The sequence below is a fragment of the Nothoprocta perdicaria genome, unplaced genomic scaffold, assembly GCF_003342845.1.
Source record: "Nothoprocta perdicaria isolate Ctin4 unplaced genomic scaffold, notPer1 scaffold_76, whole genome shotgun sequence".
Lineage (NCBI taxonomy): Eukaryota > Metazoa > Chordata > Aves > Tinamiformes > Tinamidae > Nothoprocta > Nothoprocta perdicaria.
In genome coordinates, this window is record NW_020456043.1 from 935,215 (window position 1) to 951,024 (window position 15,810).

At 43.4% G+C, this 15,810-nt stretch overlaps 1 protein-coding gene across 2 annotated transcripts in view; it reads right to left on the bottom strand.

The window, feature by feature from the left end:
* Positions 1 to 5,037: 5,037 nt before the first annotated feature.
* Positions 5,038 to 15,810, bottom strand: part of CGRRF1 (cell growth regulator with ring finger domain 1) — a 12,055-nt gene continuing 1,282 nt past the window's right edge. Inside the window, exons 1-6 of one of the 2 annotated variants that reach the window (XM_026051539.1) lie at positions 14,083 to 14,094; positions 12,080 to 12,219; positions 10,596 to 10,773; positions 10,253 to 10,400; positions 7,093 to 7,200; positions 5,038 to 6,219 (exon numbers count right to left, since the gene is read on the bottom strand). In XM_026051539.1, coding sequence (XP_025907324.1) covers positions 5,869 to 6,219; positions 7,093 to 7,200; positions 10,253 to 10,400; positions 10,596 to 10,773; positions 12,080 to 12,143 — 849 coding nt within the window. In that variant the 5' untranslated portion in view covers positions 12,144 to 12,219; positions 14,083 to 14,094 and the 3' untranslated portion in view covers positions 5,038 to 5,868. Of the gene's footprint in view, positions 6,220 to 7,092; positions 7,201 to 10,252; positions 10,401 to 10,595; positions 10,774 to 12,079; positions 12,220 to 14,082; positions 14,095 to 15,810 lie in introns of those variants that run through there. The other variant, XM_026051538.1, reaches the window with a different exon arrangement.

The window sequence follows — 15,810 nt, forward strand, 5'->3', positions numbered from 1 at the left end:
AGCGGTGGCGGGAAACGGGGGGCAGCATTAACCAACTAACTGAGCGTTAACTTAACTAGCGTCTCCAGCCGCGCGGCCCGCGGCCGCCCCGGCCGGCCCCGGCGCTGCCCGCCGAGCCGCCGCTCGCGCTGGCGCCCGCCGCCCCCTGGCGGCCGCCGCTGCCGCCGCTCCGGGACGTCCCCGCCACTCATCCCGGCCCCGCTGCATCCCGGCCCCGCTGCATCCCGCCGCCGGGAGCTCCTGCCGCCAAGGAGCCCCGTCTCCCGCAGATCTCACCTCCAGCAAGTCCCACCGCCAGGAAATCCTGCCCCCGGTGCATCCCACCTGCCATGGGTCCTACCCCAGGAAATGCCAACTCCAGCGAGTCCACCCCCATTGGATTCCACTTCCATCAGATCCCAGCTCTGAGAACTCCTCTCTTCAAGAAATCCCGTCTCCAGAGAATCTTACCTTCAATGAGTCGCACCTGCAGGAAATGCGATCCCCAGGGCATCTCACCTCTAGGAAATCCCACCTTTGGCTCACCCTACCTCCAATGAAGCCCCCCAACAAATCCCACCTCCAATAGCCTACACTCTGAAAGGAATCCCACCTCCACCAAGTCCTACCTCTAGTGAATCCCACCTCTGGCAAATTCCACCTCTGATGGATTTCTCTTCCAACAGATGCCACCTTTGAGAGGTCCCATCTCCACCTCTAGCAAATCCCACCTCCCATATATCGCAAATCCAAGAGTCCAGTTGTGTCCAAGATCCAAGAGTCCAACAGATCCTGCATCCAAGAGTCCAATGGATCCAACATGGACTCCAGGTTGAGTCCCAGGCTGTGGGAGCTCATCATGGAGCACGGTTCCCAGCAGCTCCAACCTGCCAAGAACACCTAGACGTGCACCAGCTCCTTAGGTCACACTGACACCAGTAGCCTCCCCAATGTCCCTCTCCAAACCCCGCTGTGAAGGAGCATCTTGCATCAGGTTTGAGATGCACAGAAGGCTGTAAAAGTTCCACATTAGTGCTAGGCTTGCGCTTTCCGGAGTTAATTTGCAGAAAGAAGATTCTTGATGGTAAATCAGGAGATTTGTGTTTGGAGTTGCGTCCACCACTGACTGTGCTGGAACCAACCAGTTTCCTTCATTCCTCCATCATGGTTTATTCCCATTATTCGCTCTTTTGCCGTTGCCTGGTCAGACCTGCAGCAAGGAGGTCCAACAGCTAGACCCGCTCGGCCCTAGAGCACCATGGCACGAGTGGATAAATCCCACCCAAGCAGGGACAGGAGGCTGTATATTATCACATCACTTTTGCAGGACAAAATGGTTTGTTATTGATTGATGGACTCAATGGAGGTTCTTTTGAGTTTGTTAAGAAGTTGGGGCTAAAAGGGAAGGTTGCAGCTGGCAGACGCATTCATGCATTTTCATGTCTCTGGTAAGATACTTAAAGCCTGGAAAAGCTATAGGTGTTCTTAAACTGGAATCCACCAGCTCTTGGCACATACCCTTCTTTGGTCCTACAGCAAAATGCAAGGGCAGCAACTTCTCATGGGTTTTAAATCTGGCCTTGGAGCAAGTTGTCCCTGAGGAGGAGGATTAGGATGAGGCTACGGCCGGGCTCAAGCACTGGCCACCTAGGAGGAAGGCAGCATTCAAAAGGCAGCAGCATCTGGGTTGTCCATCTCAGTGAGGATGGCAGTGTCTGGTGCAGAGCTTGGCTTTTCTAGCTGTTTTACACGATAAATCGCTGCCTTGCGCTTGCTTTGATCAAGGAAACGTGTCGCTGTGGGAAGGGCTCTGCTAACCTTGGCAACTGGAAGAAATGCAGCTTCTGGCACCCTTGAGGCTCTCCCATTCCAGCACTTATCCGCAGCCTCGATGCCAGCGACATCCCACCCCAAGCTTCCAGCAGCCTAAATATCCTGAGCTTGCAGKCCAGACTTGTTCCCTCTGGGGAAATCTGTGCAGATTAAGGACTTCCAGGATCTGGAGAGCAAACTTCAATACCTCCGAGCACTTTATCGGCCAAGGAGCCGCAGGTCTGCCGGGTCCGTGGTTTCACCACTTAGAGCACTGCAGCATCAGCAGCCCTTGCAGGGTGACACCTTGGTGGCAATGCCACGTGCTCAGAAAAGAGCACAGAGAGGCTGGCRTGGCTGCTCCGAGAAGAGCAGACAAGGCCAAGTGCTTTTCATTGCGTGAAACTGAAGCACGATGTGTAAAAGACCAGAGCGCTGGTGGGGTTTTTTGGTAGTCCACTTTAGAGCAGGAACCCGCCAGGCACTATTGCTGAAGGGTTTATTTGGCTTTATAGGGTTTGCAGTAGAAGGCAATGCCATTTTAGCCCCTGAAGAGTCGGGGTCAGGGCTAACATTCTTATAACTGACTATTGGCAGTTATTCCTTACGGGAATTCTGAATTCCCTGTAGGAAGGGAGGGACCCATTTCAAGATGGGTCGACCATAATTGTCTTCCTCCTCCTCCTCTTCTACTTACACTGGGATGAAGATCCTAATAGAAGAACTTTGTCTACAGAAGAAACATACTCACATCAGGGTCCACACCTTGCTATACAGAAAGGCACCAAGGCATCTCTATTGATAATACCCCGTATTTTGGTCAATTCCTTTCAAAGTCTAGACTGAGCAGAGCTAAGAAATTACACCAAGGGGTGAGCGTTACCTCTTGTAATAATTTTCATTGCAGGGGAGAGACAAGTTTGAAAATGAACTAGCCTCGTTGCCAGAAGTCTGCGTATGTTCCTTGACATCACCAGCTCCATAAACATCATCTGTCACAAGTAAATGAGGAAAATTAGATTGCCTCTATAACAACAGGGTGACAGAGCAGCACAGCCACTATTAATATAGTGGGTTTCTGTGCATCACAGGGAAGGTTTTATTTCTCTGTTAGTGCCTTGAATTCCTATTTTAAGGGAACCAAGGGACACCCAAGGTAGGTTTAGATGAGCTCCTTTTACTCCTCACCTGGTCTTTACTTTGGGAAGGCTTCTGTTAAAATGGGCAGATGTAATAAGCCAGCTGCTTTGCTCTTTATAACTCTCAGTCAGATCTTTGGCCAGAAAAGAAGTTTGTTASGTCTGATAAAACTGCCAGCCTCTCTGGAAAATACTATTGAGAGAAGAACATGAAACAAAAGAAAAGCTTAACAGTAGCTTTAACAGTAAATAGATGGCTCAGGAAGTCAGCACAGCTACATACTACTAATAATTTAAATTTAATAATAAATTATTTAACAGTACTTTATTAAATAATAATAAAATATTATTATTTAATACTGGGATGGATTGGTTAAAGGTAAGACAGACCAGACAGTTCTCCAGAGTTGCTCAAACACCATTTACCTTGCAAAGAAGCCCACAGGCTTGGACCGTGCTGAGCGGATGGGAAGTTCTGATGAATTGGTGCTGCTGGCGACTCCTGTGGTCACGCAGTAAGTGACACCTCTTTCTCTGATCATTTATAYGGCCAAAATAAGTATGTTAGCTATGGAGCAGTGCTCGAGCCCAGATGAGAACCAGGGTAGCAGCAACAAAAGCAACAGTAATGATTTGTGTGGTTGCTATCCCATATCCRGAAAGTAGCAGTACCTTAATTTTCTTGGGAGCCCATGGAGGAATTACATCATTTAAATCAGCCTTCCATTTCACAACAACTACATGTGGACATGAAAGGAAGTCTTAAGAACAGTTAATTCCACCATCCTGACATCAACTGCCCCCATTTAGTGGAAAAACAGAGTTAGCGACACAGAGAGGCTAAAGTCAGCAACTACCTCCATCAGTGCTGGCCTGCCCTGAGCAGCTACTCTGGCAAAGATGGATTAGAGCAGAAGGATCAGCAAATGGCAAGGCAAATCCACCACGGATGGATGCTAAGTGATGGCCAAGTCTTTGATGATACTTAGCAACTAAGGTAGCAAAACTCACCGCAAGGCCAGATGGAAACCAAGGAGATTTTTATTTTGAAGAACGATGTCATTTGTTCTTTCATACTCAAGTTTTGCACACTCAGGAGTCCCTACACTCTAAATACAGGCAGCTCTGGGCCTGCCTGAGTTGCATCACGCTGTTGTTGCTCCCCGTCATCATTGTGCTCTTACCTGCGTTGCAGTCCTCACGTGGTCAGTGCTCCCGCACGTGTCCTCTCAGTTATTACAGTCTTCTGGAATTGCCTCTCGCTCTTCTCCATCTCCTGAGGGGCTGCATATCCACCATTCTTTGCCATGATGATTTCTATATCAGTTGCAGTTGTTCTCTGCAACCACCAATCCTCACCCTTACGTATTTAATTAGGGACTGACACACAGTGCAAATGAAGAGCTCATTTGGCCAGCAGTTTATTCCCGAGGTGTCCCTTGAGAGGAAGATGGCCCCACATAAACTAGAGGAATCGTCTTGCAAATAGCCTGTGGATCCCAGATGGAAATCTGTGGCCACATACATCAATTCCCAAGCTCTCCCTGTCTCTACAACTAAACATTACTCTGTGCATGTATTCGTTACCTACCTAAATCTCTTATTCAGAAGTGACTACCAGGCCTTTGGAAGCAGGACCAAAGCAAAATAAAGATAGGAAGAGAGAGATGAAAATAAAATACCTTTGTGCGGGGGGAAGCTTCCTTCCTTACTTTGGAGGTACACACAGAAGTTGAAGAGCAGCCTGGAGCTCGGCATCCTTCCCTGACACCAAGCAGCTCTGCCGGGCTGGATGTGGAGCAAAGCTACAAGGGAACAAGAGAAGAATAGAGAGCAACTACTCCCCATACCTGCGGGTTCYAACGAGTGCTTGTGTTTTGGTGTGAAACCTTGGTCTGTCTTAAAAGAGAGAAATTCTCCTCAAGTAAGAAGCAAACCAACAATTTCTCTTCTCGACAAGCCATTTTTATTACTTTTGACAATACAGCATTGGACACAAACATTTTCTTCTGTTCTTTAGCATCTTTCTTTGTAAGAATAAGTTTCATGGAAATACAGATAAGGACAAAAAAGCAAATAGTTAACTTATTCTCATCCAGTCTGACACTGCAAATATAAAAGTTGGAAATTTGCAAAACCAGACTACTCATATAACAATAACTCAGCAATACTGCCCAAATTACCACTCTACAGAGTAATTAGCTAACATGTACACAAACGGCAAGTTCTTATAGCCCACTGCTAATAAGACCGGAGGGCCCAGGKCTGAAACTGTCAGTGAAGTTCAGTTCAAGTCAGCAATAATCAACAAGAAACTCTCCACTGATTCCAATGGGCTTCGGCTCAGATCTCTCTCACCCTCATGCACGGAAACACACACATCCCCTTCAGAGCAGCAGAAACATTTAGTGTCCTGACCTTCAACTCCTGCCACAGACCAGCCTTCATCTACAAAATAAATACATGGATTTAACAATGAAGATTTACTGTCCTTCATTTGTCATGTTCTGTAAAGTGCTAGGTTTCTAAGTCATATGAATTAAAATGATAAATTGCTCTGGTATTTTAAATATAATAAATATAGAAAGAGCTGCGTGCACTTAAATGCCACTTGTAGATTTTAGTCTGTTTTAGTAGATAAACTAAATTTAGTAAACAAAATAGCCTCCAGTAATACTCTGTGAAAAGCTAGTAAGAAGCTGTAAAAATAATCACATCCTTCAAGGTATCCTACGCACTTCTTCTGTCCACACTGCAGAAATAAATGTACTGTTCCCGTGTGCATATGGAGCAAAATAAATGAATAAAGAAGCTGAAAATTACTTTACACTTAAAAGCAAACCCTAGAAGCTAATGCTACATATCCTCCTATAAACAGTCTGGTTTTTACATTTAATCTTGTAGCACACAACTCAATTCTTCTATTTTTTCCCCTCTATTAAAACACTCTTCCAGGGAGAACATCTTGCAAGATCTGGGTTGATTCATCTTCATCTTGCTCCTTTTTACTGCAAAGTGGGAAGGATTCTTGCACAAACTGCCTACACATTGGACACTGCTGGAAATACTTCACGCAGGCATCGCACAAGCACGTGTGCCTGCAGGGGAGGAGCACCCAGTTCACCGTGCCGTTCTGGCACACAACGCAGTCTTTACTATTTTCTTCGTGCAATTCTGATTCATCTTCAGCCAGCCCGACCTTTTCTAGCAAGCTTCTGTCAGTGCTTGCCTCGTCAGGGGGAGTACCGGTCAGAGATGGTGCCGTATTGTTTGCAGACATGAAGAGCTGCTAAAATACATATAAACAGACAAAATTATATATATATATATAAAATATATATATATATATATCAGTAGAAATCAACATGCTTTCCCCTCATATCTGAGCATGCCAAGCAGGCTGCATCAGGTCAGATCCATCAGGTTCCCCTGGGTGAAACAGTGACAGACTCACTCTTCCGTGAGGCAGTTTCTCAGACTTCAGTGATATATAATAACATATAATCCAGCTGCATTCAATGATACAAAAYACTGGGAAAATGTTTAGGATAAGATGTCAAATCTTAGGTGAATCAAATCAATGTACATGCACGAATGGGAACGGCACAGGTTTTGAATGCTGGAGCTTTGAGCTTTCTGCATACCAGCCCTGTGTCTGGAGGGAAGCTTCCATCCCCTTCCACCAAACAGGTACCCACCACACCTTCAAATCTACTTAATTCAACCCGTTCTGCTTTGCCTTATGCTACAACCCCATTTTTATCTCATTTTACATGAAGCACAAAATCTTCTGGCCATGATCTGTTACTAGAACCAACAAGCTAATGCCCAAGCATGTGCAAAACACAACTACGTTTCAAAACTGCACAGTTGTTTCTGTCCAAGATTTCAGCAGTATTTTTATAATGGCAACAATTTGTGAGAATAAAACATAAGGGAAAGAGCCTACCTGGAACAAACATTTGCCCTGGTCAGGGCAAACACTTCTTGGGATGAATCCCAAGAATTAGAATGAAAACTCATCAAGTCAATAGAATTAATCTGTCCTCATTTCTACATGATCAATGTTGTAAGTTATTTTCATTATCATGGTAATAGAGAAATGTTTAGAATCTCATCAACTAAGTTAAACAAGACTCAGTTCATGCTCAGTTCAGCTTACCTTAAGATCATGGTATTGACCTTGGGCTAGAAGTAGATACTGATATAATATTCTGCAGGAAAGTCTGTAGCTCTCATCAGGAATATGAATTACAGCCACCATTGATATCTACCAACAACAAAAAAAGTTTTATTTAACCTTCTTCTTTTTCACATATATGATTTTTATTGGTATAAAACATGGGGTTTGTATGCACGAAAGCTTTTTTTTKTTGTTCTAACTTCTGACCTGCTTAATTCCATAGACGATCAAGGTGCAACAATATTGACTTTAAGGATGGAGAAAAAAATGCTGGATAAGATAAAAACAGCATGTGGCACAAGATGGTTCTTTGTGGAGTTTCCACTTTCTGAACTGGTTTTCTACAGAGTTCTGGAGAGTTTACAGGAGAATCACTGACTGCTTTTACCTGATAGAGAGAGGCCCCATCTAAAAACAAGGAAGCACAAGATCCTCCTGAAATTCCACCCTTAGGCAGCTGAGGTAGGACTTCCATAAGCCACGTGTGTGCCTCAAAGAAGCTCCCTGCATCATAATTTCGTGCAGGAGGAACACTCCTCTGAGCACAGAGGCTTTCTGATGAGCTTTTCCTGGATAGAAGTGGGTTAAATCCAGGGATTTGCCTACAGCAACCTAGCCCTGAGCAAGAGCAAGTGCAAAACTCTTCTGCAGCAGTGTTGCAGGCTACCTTCAACACAAGAAATAACATTGTCAACTGAATTCTGAGTGCAGATTTATAGGGGAATGTATCAAAGGCAAAATCACCTTCACTTTCCCTCTCAAACACACAGGCAATATTTTTTAAGACTCCAAAAAGCATTTGGGAGTGTCACTGATAGGCTTGCAAACTGAGTAAGCTCAAGACAAAATTCACTGAAAAGGATTATTAGAGGACCCCATGGGTTGACTTTTCACTTCACCTAATTTTTCACTTGACTTTTCTGAGAATAAAAGCCCTCTAAGCTTGCATGCTGTGTTTAATGGCCTTTCCCTGCCCAAATCACATAATAGCCTGAGATGGAAGAAAAGAAGAGAGTGAAATTCAATATTATTGTAGCTCCCAGAAGCTGCCATAAGAGAAGTGAAACCTGCAAGACAGCTTTATTTTTATTTTTTAAACGAGCAAAACATTGCTCATTGCAATCAGATTTGCACTTTGAAAGCCACTATATGACTAATTAAAAGATGTGCACATATACATACATATGTATTTATACCAAATTAATTTACTACTCTTTGGCAATAAGGTCTTTTTTAAAATCACAACATATCATATAGTTCCATAAAGATCTGTTCATTTAGTTTTAGCATCTCAAAGTTATTAATTCTCCATTAAAATTCAAGCATCTCCAAGGAAGGAGACTCCACATCCTCCAAGCAGCCTGTTCCAGTGCTGTGCATGTTGCTCTCAGAGCACCAGGGTATTTGTACATGGTCATCCTACCACAGCACAAGTACCTGCTCTAAGTGTCCAGCTATTAATCTGCTCAGAATYTGGCCAATTTTTGAACTGTGAGTAGGAGTAATGCAAGTGTTTCACGCTTCAAGCTGTTGTCTCCTTTTAATGCAGGAGAATCATATAGAAATATATACTCCCATACTATAATCTAGCTGAAATGCTATGCTGTATTTGATTACAGAATCCCTTTTCCATGAGCACTTGCTATTTTGCTCTCTATGTAAATACCTGTACGCCATAGTCAAGCTATTTACCAATCTTCTGTTTCATATACAAGGTTGGAGTCCTAAATCTTCCACTTTGGCCCTTCCAGTTTTCCAATCCATTCTGTACCTACCTTCTAAGSTTACCCATTGTACCTGCCTTCTATGCTTACTCATTCCGATTTCCTGGGGCTAGAGAAGAGTCCTGTATAAAAGCAAGTAGGTGTGATATAGCCAGAAATACACTCAGGACACTTTCAAACTCGCAGAATTGAGATTGTGGAAGACCACCTGTAGTGCCCTTTCCCTACCATGCTTGCACTTCACTAGTTTGTTTCAATATTAGCTGGTCTRCAAGGAGTCCAGGTACAGTTACTTCTTTGACCATATTAACAGATTCCAAYCATGTTCCTTCTCCTTCACTTTCCTTCCATCCCTTTCTTCTGTGTTAAGGGATGAAAAAGCAGTGCTATAAATTCATCTCCATGCCAATATCGAGCAGATTCTAACTCARTTTTACAGTTTCTTTATAATAGGGTAAGCCAAGCTCTAAATATATATGGAGGTGCTGAAAAATAGCTAGGAAAAGGAATCTTGAAGGGGATGGTAGTGGGGCAAGGCTAGGGTCAGGGAACAAGAAGCTACAGAGAGGCATCAGCTGGAAAGGGAACACAGGAGTTCTCATATGCACTGCTGTGATCACAGACAGTTTCCAAATGAATGTATGGAAGAAGGTGCGGTGGACCTGGGACTCTTCTGAGTTTGTATGCACTAGTGTTCATGCAATTAGAGCTATCAGTTAATCAACCAAGTAATAGGAAAAAAGATGGAAGATAAATATGTTCCAAATTGCTTAAGAAGAAGAAAACTTCTAGAAAGAACCAGAACTTAGATGGGGTATTATACTGAAGCTGCTTAGCCTGTAAGAGATTAGGAGATCTTCCCGAGCAGCTGAGTATCTCCTGTCTCTCTGCTGCAGGGTGTTCATACCTTCCTGTAAATGACCCAGAGCTGCTACTGAGAGACACAATGCACCACACAGGCTCCTGCCTCTTGCAGAAAGGCAATTTCTATGTTCCTCATGTTTAAGCCAGAAATCAATACAAGTATCTGAGCAAACATAAAAAAAAAAATCCTTTCTTTTTGCCAGCAGCCATCAAAAACACCGTATCATCTCAAGAGCACCACCAAAGGTTTATGTGATCCCAATTGAGTAGTAGCTTAGTAATCCTTCACAACCCCACTTCCTATGATCTTAGAAAAGATCTTTGCAGGTACGAGCTCTGTGAAAATCACAACCATCTCCTGAACGTCATACCTACATTTTTATATGACAATTATTTTTGCTCCCCCACATGGGGTCATCAGAGGCAAAGCTTGCAACTAATCTTTAAAGATAAAGGAAAGGAAGTAAGTTTTTATTCTGGACTAGATTTGCCTCCTGAAGCATTCAGAACCTTAATAAAGCAGAGCTGTATTATATTCTTATATTACTTACAATATCATATATTTCTCTGTCTTCTTCATCAGCTAAAGTCAACAAAGCTATCAATGGATAGCGAGATCTAGGCACCGGGCCAAAATCGACAACTTGAGCATCTTCTGGTAACTGGCAATATTTTTCTTCCTTGTCTTTCTTTTTTATGCTTTATTTGTGTCAAGGAAAACAATCAGTGTCACTGAAATTGAAAACAAAAGTGATGTTTGCACAAAGACTATTTTCCCAAATCATATGCATTCATAAATATATTGTGCCAAAACCTGCTGAATGCTCATGAGTCTCAGCACTCCCTGTGCCAATAAATTAGCATATTTTGTCAAAACAAATTTAAAAAGGATACAAGTACTGTTGTCGATAGAGGTATTCGCTGTAGAGAGCATCCTCTAATGCCTGAGGAGTCTTTATTCTGAAGCAGTAGACATGTTTTTGCAACGCTTCGTGGAGTTTTTGAACACTGCAGCCCCAGTAGCATGTAAGAATACAGTCTTCCAGACAATCAGGTGTCAGAGTTATACCCTCTTGCAGAAAGAAGATAAGACTTCATTAACTTTGGTACATCATCAAGGTGTAACATTTCTGGAATTGCTAATTGTAGGTTCTTAAAAAGGCAACAGGCAAAACACAACTTCATTGTCACGGATTTGCATTATTCTAATTTAATCTTTTAAAGTTGAGGCTAGGTTTAGGGCTTATGGAAGTCAACAAAGATGAGGATGTAGGTGCAAGGACATAAGATGGCTGATCAGTTAAATTTAATTTAAGCACACAGCACATGTGCTCGAGGTGGGGTAAGCTCTAACTGCTCCAACCATTTCACACCAGAGCAAATGCCCTGCCCAAAGGCTATTCCGTCCTTAGATAACAGTCTCAGCTGGATCCCTGGCCTATGAGATCCTCTGTTGTTTCAGAGAGCACGGAGCTCTCCTAAGCAGGAGAAGGAAGGAGAGGGTCTAGATGCTCCATTTCTCCTCACACCTTAGTGCAATAAATGCCAGACACTGAGCTCTTACAGCTAGATGCTTCAATGCACTGCAGGTTTGCCAGAGTTTTTTACTTCCTATTCTAGGAAGCCAAGAGAGAAATACATCTCGAGAACCCCACACATTAACTTCTAAACACTTGCTGCACAAAGAGAGGCAAAACTCTTGAAGAGCTTTACCAAATTTAAGTGCTCTAACTGTCAGGGATTACTTAACCTTTTGAAAAAACTCAAGTTACCAGAAAATTAAGATTTGTGTGCATGTATGTGAAGAATATGCATTAACTGCTCCAGCATTTGTCTTATTCATAGGAAGGCTTCACGTCTCTGTTGGTGGAAGATGCTCAGTCTTCCTTACTACTCAGCAATGCAGAAGGGCAAAGAATTTCACTTTCTATGGGGGTAGTTTCAAGGGTGCTAGCGACTACTTCAGCTCTGATCCCCAAAGATTCACAAAAACAAGGTTTCCACTGAAACAGAGAGGTATCTATTCTTCTTGAAGTGGTGAACTGGAGATCTGGGTCTTGCATTTTTAACTGGATRGCATATACTTTGTAATATATGAAGTTTATAGAACATCCACAATAGCTGGTGATCAGCAAGTGTTCTTTTAATTAAAAACCCATTATGGTATATTTCATTAATAATAAATGGTACATAAATATGCAAATATTTCACATTAGGCATCACATCTGTGAGTTGAGTAAAAATAGTTATTTATGTTGTAATGATGGATGAAGGATGTTTCTAAGGAACTACTGATAGAGGAAGAGAGAAGACCTAGAACAAGAAAGGAAGAGAAAGCTCAGACTAACAAAAATCAAGCATATCAGAAATGCACTGACTTGTTACTGAGGCTGCAGAAGGATGAGGAATTTCTAACCCAAAAGGATTCTTCACTTGTCTCATCTGCTTTTTCAACACTCTGGTGCTGGACTCTGTCTCTTCGGAGTTTCTCAGGATAACAGGAACACCCAAACCAAACCTAGGAGACATGAAACAAGAAGAGCAAGTTGACTATGTTCGTGATGGCTTGTTTGAATTGTTCTTCAGCTCCAAATAACACATGGCACAACATATAAAACTAGCTTGGCTTTTGTTAGGATGCACATGTAACGTAACTGCCAATCTGASTAAAGCTTTCTGTGATAAAAGATGGGGAGTTTTAAAAACCAAGAAATAAAAGATTTAAAGGAATAATATTTTATCCCTGCAACATTTTGTGGAAAAGAGTGAAATTAATGAGGATGGTCAATGCCCTCTAGTGGTAGARGGCTACCCAAACCTCCCGACTGATTGTACTCACAGCACCAAAAAGTTGCTGTTTTAAGAGATGGAACAGGTTTAATGAACTAGGTGCTCTGGAAAGACACTATAAATGGATTTTCCAGCCCTAAAATACGTGTAGCTCTAGCTACAGCCAGACAGAGAATTTTAAGGGAGAAAGAGATCCCAGTTTCCCATGTTAATCTTGATTATAAAAACACATTGATATTCAGTCAGAGCCTTAAAGCCTTTGGTTTAAGCCAGAGCCCAAATGCAAAGTAGTCAAGACTGAATCAACACTGCGACTCTAATATCCCTTCACAGGTGAAACTAGAACATGAGCCCAATTGATATTTTGAATCTAAAGGGATAATGAAGCAACAGCTTAAAAACCTAAGAGATCATATGAATCAAAAGAAAATCAAAGAAACCAAGTTGGGATACTTTGGGACCATTTCCAATATCAATAAAATACCCAGAATTTTCACATTGCCTCAAGATTTTAAAGGAATCATTACAGAAAATCATAATCTAAAAAATTTGTTCTACAATAGACTTGCTTTCATATTTTGCTAAAATAATATTTTTTTTAAGGTGACAACTACTTTGAGTAACCTAAATTGATTAGAGAAAGGCTATTTTGGAGACTGAAGAGTTTTCCCATGTTCCATTAATCCAGTCCTCTATAGAAAGGCATCAGGGAGAGCTGACAGGGTGGGGGTTCATTAATGCATTGTATAAAACAGTTATTAATTAGCCCAGGCTGTAGTTGGATTAATTTGTGCTCCTTCCCCTGCCAGCTGTACTGCTTAAGTCACGGCCTGTTTAACAGCTTTGAATTTTGGCTTAGGGAGCCACCAGCATCCTGCTTGTTTGGAAATCCTGGAATGCATTGTTGCTTTGTGGCAGACTTTCTAGTAAGAATGACATCAAGCTTAGGCTCTTCCCTGCCTCAATAGCTCCCATTTAACATACTGAAAGGGTAGCTGTCACACGCAGACTGAGCTCCTAAGAATAACTTGAGAAGAAAAGCCTACGGGCAGCTCAGATGTACTCGCTTTGGCAGTCGCTGAAGAAATTTCAGGTACAAAACAGCTCGGAGCAAACGGACCATCTCGGGGCTTCGCGACTGCTTCCACCTGTTTTTCTAATCTCTTCCATCTCCTGGAAGAAAGAGATGTTCAAGAAGAAAAGCAGAGCTTTTACAGACATTGGGCTCCTAAAAAACTGCCTGTTAATTCACGTTGGAGGGGTGCCATCTGTGAGACTAACAGGCGAAAACATCGGCTAAAAGTGATTTTCAAGCTGAGGAAACTACTTCAGAGAAAAATCCTCAAAGCCTCATCATCCTGGGGAGCAACAACCTGCCCCTGGCAGCCTAAGAAATGGGTTTCTTGAGCAGTTACTGCCTTGCCTGCAGACACCCCAGAAAGGAAAAAGGGCTTGGGAGATCTACACGTGTTACTCCCATCTTTGCAGGAGAAAACAAGAAAAAAATYATTTCATGGAAACATCTGCATTTCTTTAAGTTAGAGCACAGAGCACTCAACCATGCTTAGTTTGTGCATAGGGAGGGTCAAACCTCTGTCTGCAGTAAGCAAAGGGTTTCACTGGTGCTGGATGAAGTGTTCACTGGCAGTTAAACTCAGCTCACTCGTAAAGAAACCAGGTGCAGCAGCTGTTTCACTTATTCGGTATCCGGGATTCAATGCAGTTAATCTCCGCAGCAGCACATAGAGAAGCCTCCTGTCTTGTGCCATTTGGCTGGTCCCGAAGCGAAATACCCTCTTCTTTGAAAACTTTTGTCACTGGTCATAAGCAATAGAATAATTACCATGAAAAGCAGTCATGCTTTAATGTAGTATTCGGGGCATGAAGGATGGAAAAGAGGGCTCTGCAAAATACTCAGCCAGCCTAAATTTCTCCTCATTCCTACACCCAGAGCACCTGATGGGCTGACCCTGGAAACCTTCCTGTTCAGGAAAAGCTGTGTCGACTCCCTGAGCAGAACCCCCTACACGTGTCCAAGGCTGGCCATAAAACCAGCCACCCCTCAAATCAGCACAGGATTTGGGAAATAAAACCAAAAATGCATGTGTAAGGAGTTGCCCTTTTTCAGGCTAACTTCACCATCATGAATGCATCCATAAAAAATACTAAATGTCCTTACAGCAATATGACAAGCATTACATATTCATATAGTTCCATATTCGTTTCTAGTTCTCTGTATAGCAAATAAAGGATCAATTGGTGTCATGAGCGAGGAAGTGCCGGAGTATTTCAGCATGGCTGTAACTGCAGAGACACTGGGAGATCTTGGTCATACACCACAGCACAGCAGAGTTCAAAGGTAGTGACAAATTCTTCTGAAAAGCCAAATAATCAGGTGTGAACTTTGCAGTGCTGCTTTTTCCCAACTAACAGCTCCTGAGCAAACTGGTTTGAAGCCAGTTTGGGTATATATAAGCTGGAATTTAGTGTGAACATATCTAGAAGCTCTGAAGGAAATAAAAACCACATCTGGGCACCCTGTAGCCCTGGCAGCATCACCAGATGCATGTAAAAAGTAAGGTTTGCTTTTGCATTCTGCGTGCAGCTTAATTCAGGTGCTTTACAGCAGTAGATGGCAAAACTTTACATAAAAGCAGAAAAAAATCCAGCGCTAGTGGAAATGATGTAAAATGAGAACACAACTTTGCACCAAGCTCACCTGAAAGATCTAAAGGTAATGACATCCGCAAAGGACAGAATAGATGGCATGTGCTCGGCTGGGCTAGGGGCAGCCAACAAAGTGGTATGAACAAGGGGGAGGTTTTGCACTAAAGGGAAAGCTGAGCAGGGAGGGCGTTGAACAAACAACTACAGCTAAAACGTCCGTGCTTCAAGGAGAGCCAAGGGATGAGGAGCACTGAGGTGCTGCACCTCGGATGCAGCAGGTTAAGGCAGCGGGGCACAACGTGGTGACTCCTTGCTGCTGTCCCCAGGAGCCACGCAGGTGACGTACAGGAAAGGTTCCCGTTGCTGCTGGATGCTCTCCTCTGCGTGCATCCAGGGTTGATCTCAGACAACCCTGAGCGGGCAGGGGAGCGGGCAGSGGAGCGGGCAGGGCGGCGCTGCCAAGCGGCGCTGGAGGCTCTTTCTGAAAGGGGAACGGTCGTCCCGTCGCTGGCTGCTACGGAACACCCGCGGTGGAGGGGCTTCTGCTCGCTGCTCCGCTAGACGCTGCTGTGGCCTCAGCGGCTGCGGGCTCCATAATGCCAGCCCCTCCGTGTCCCCATAGCAGGGACACCCCTAACTGCCAGCCCCTCCG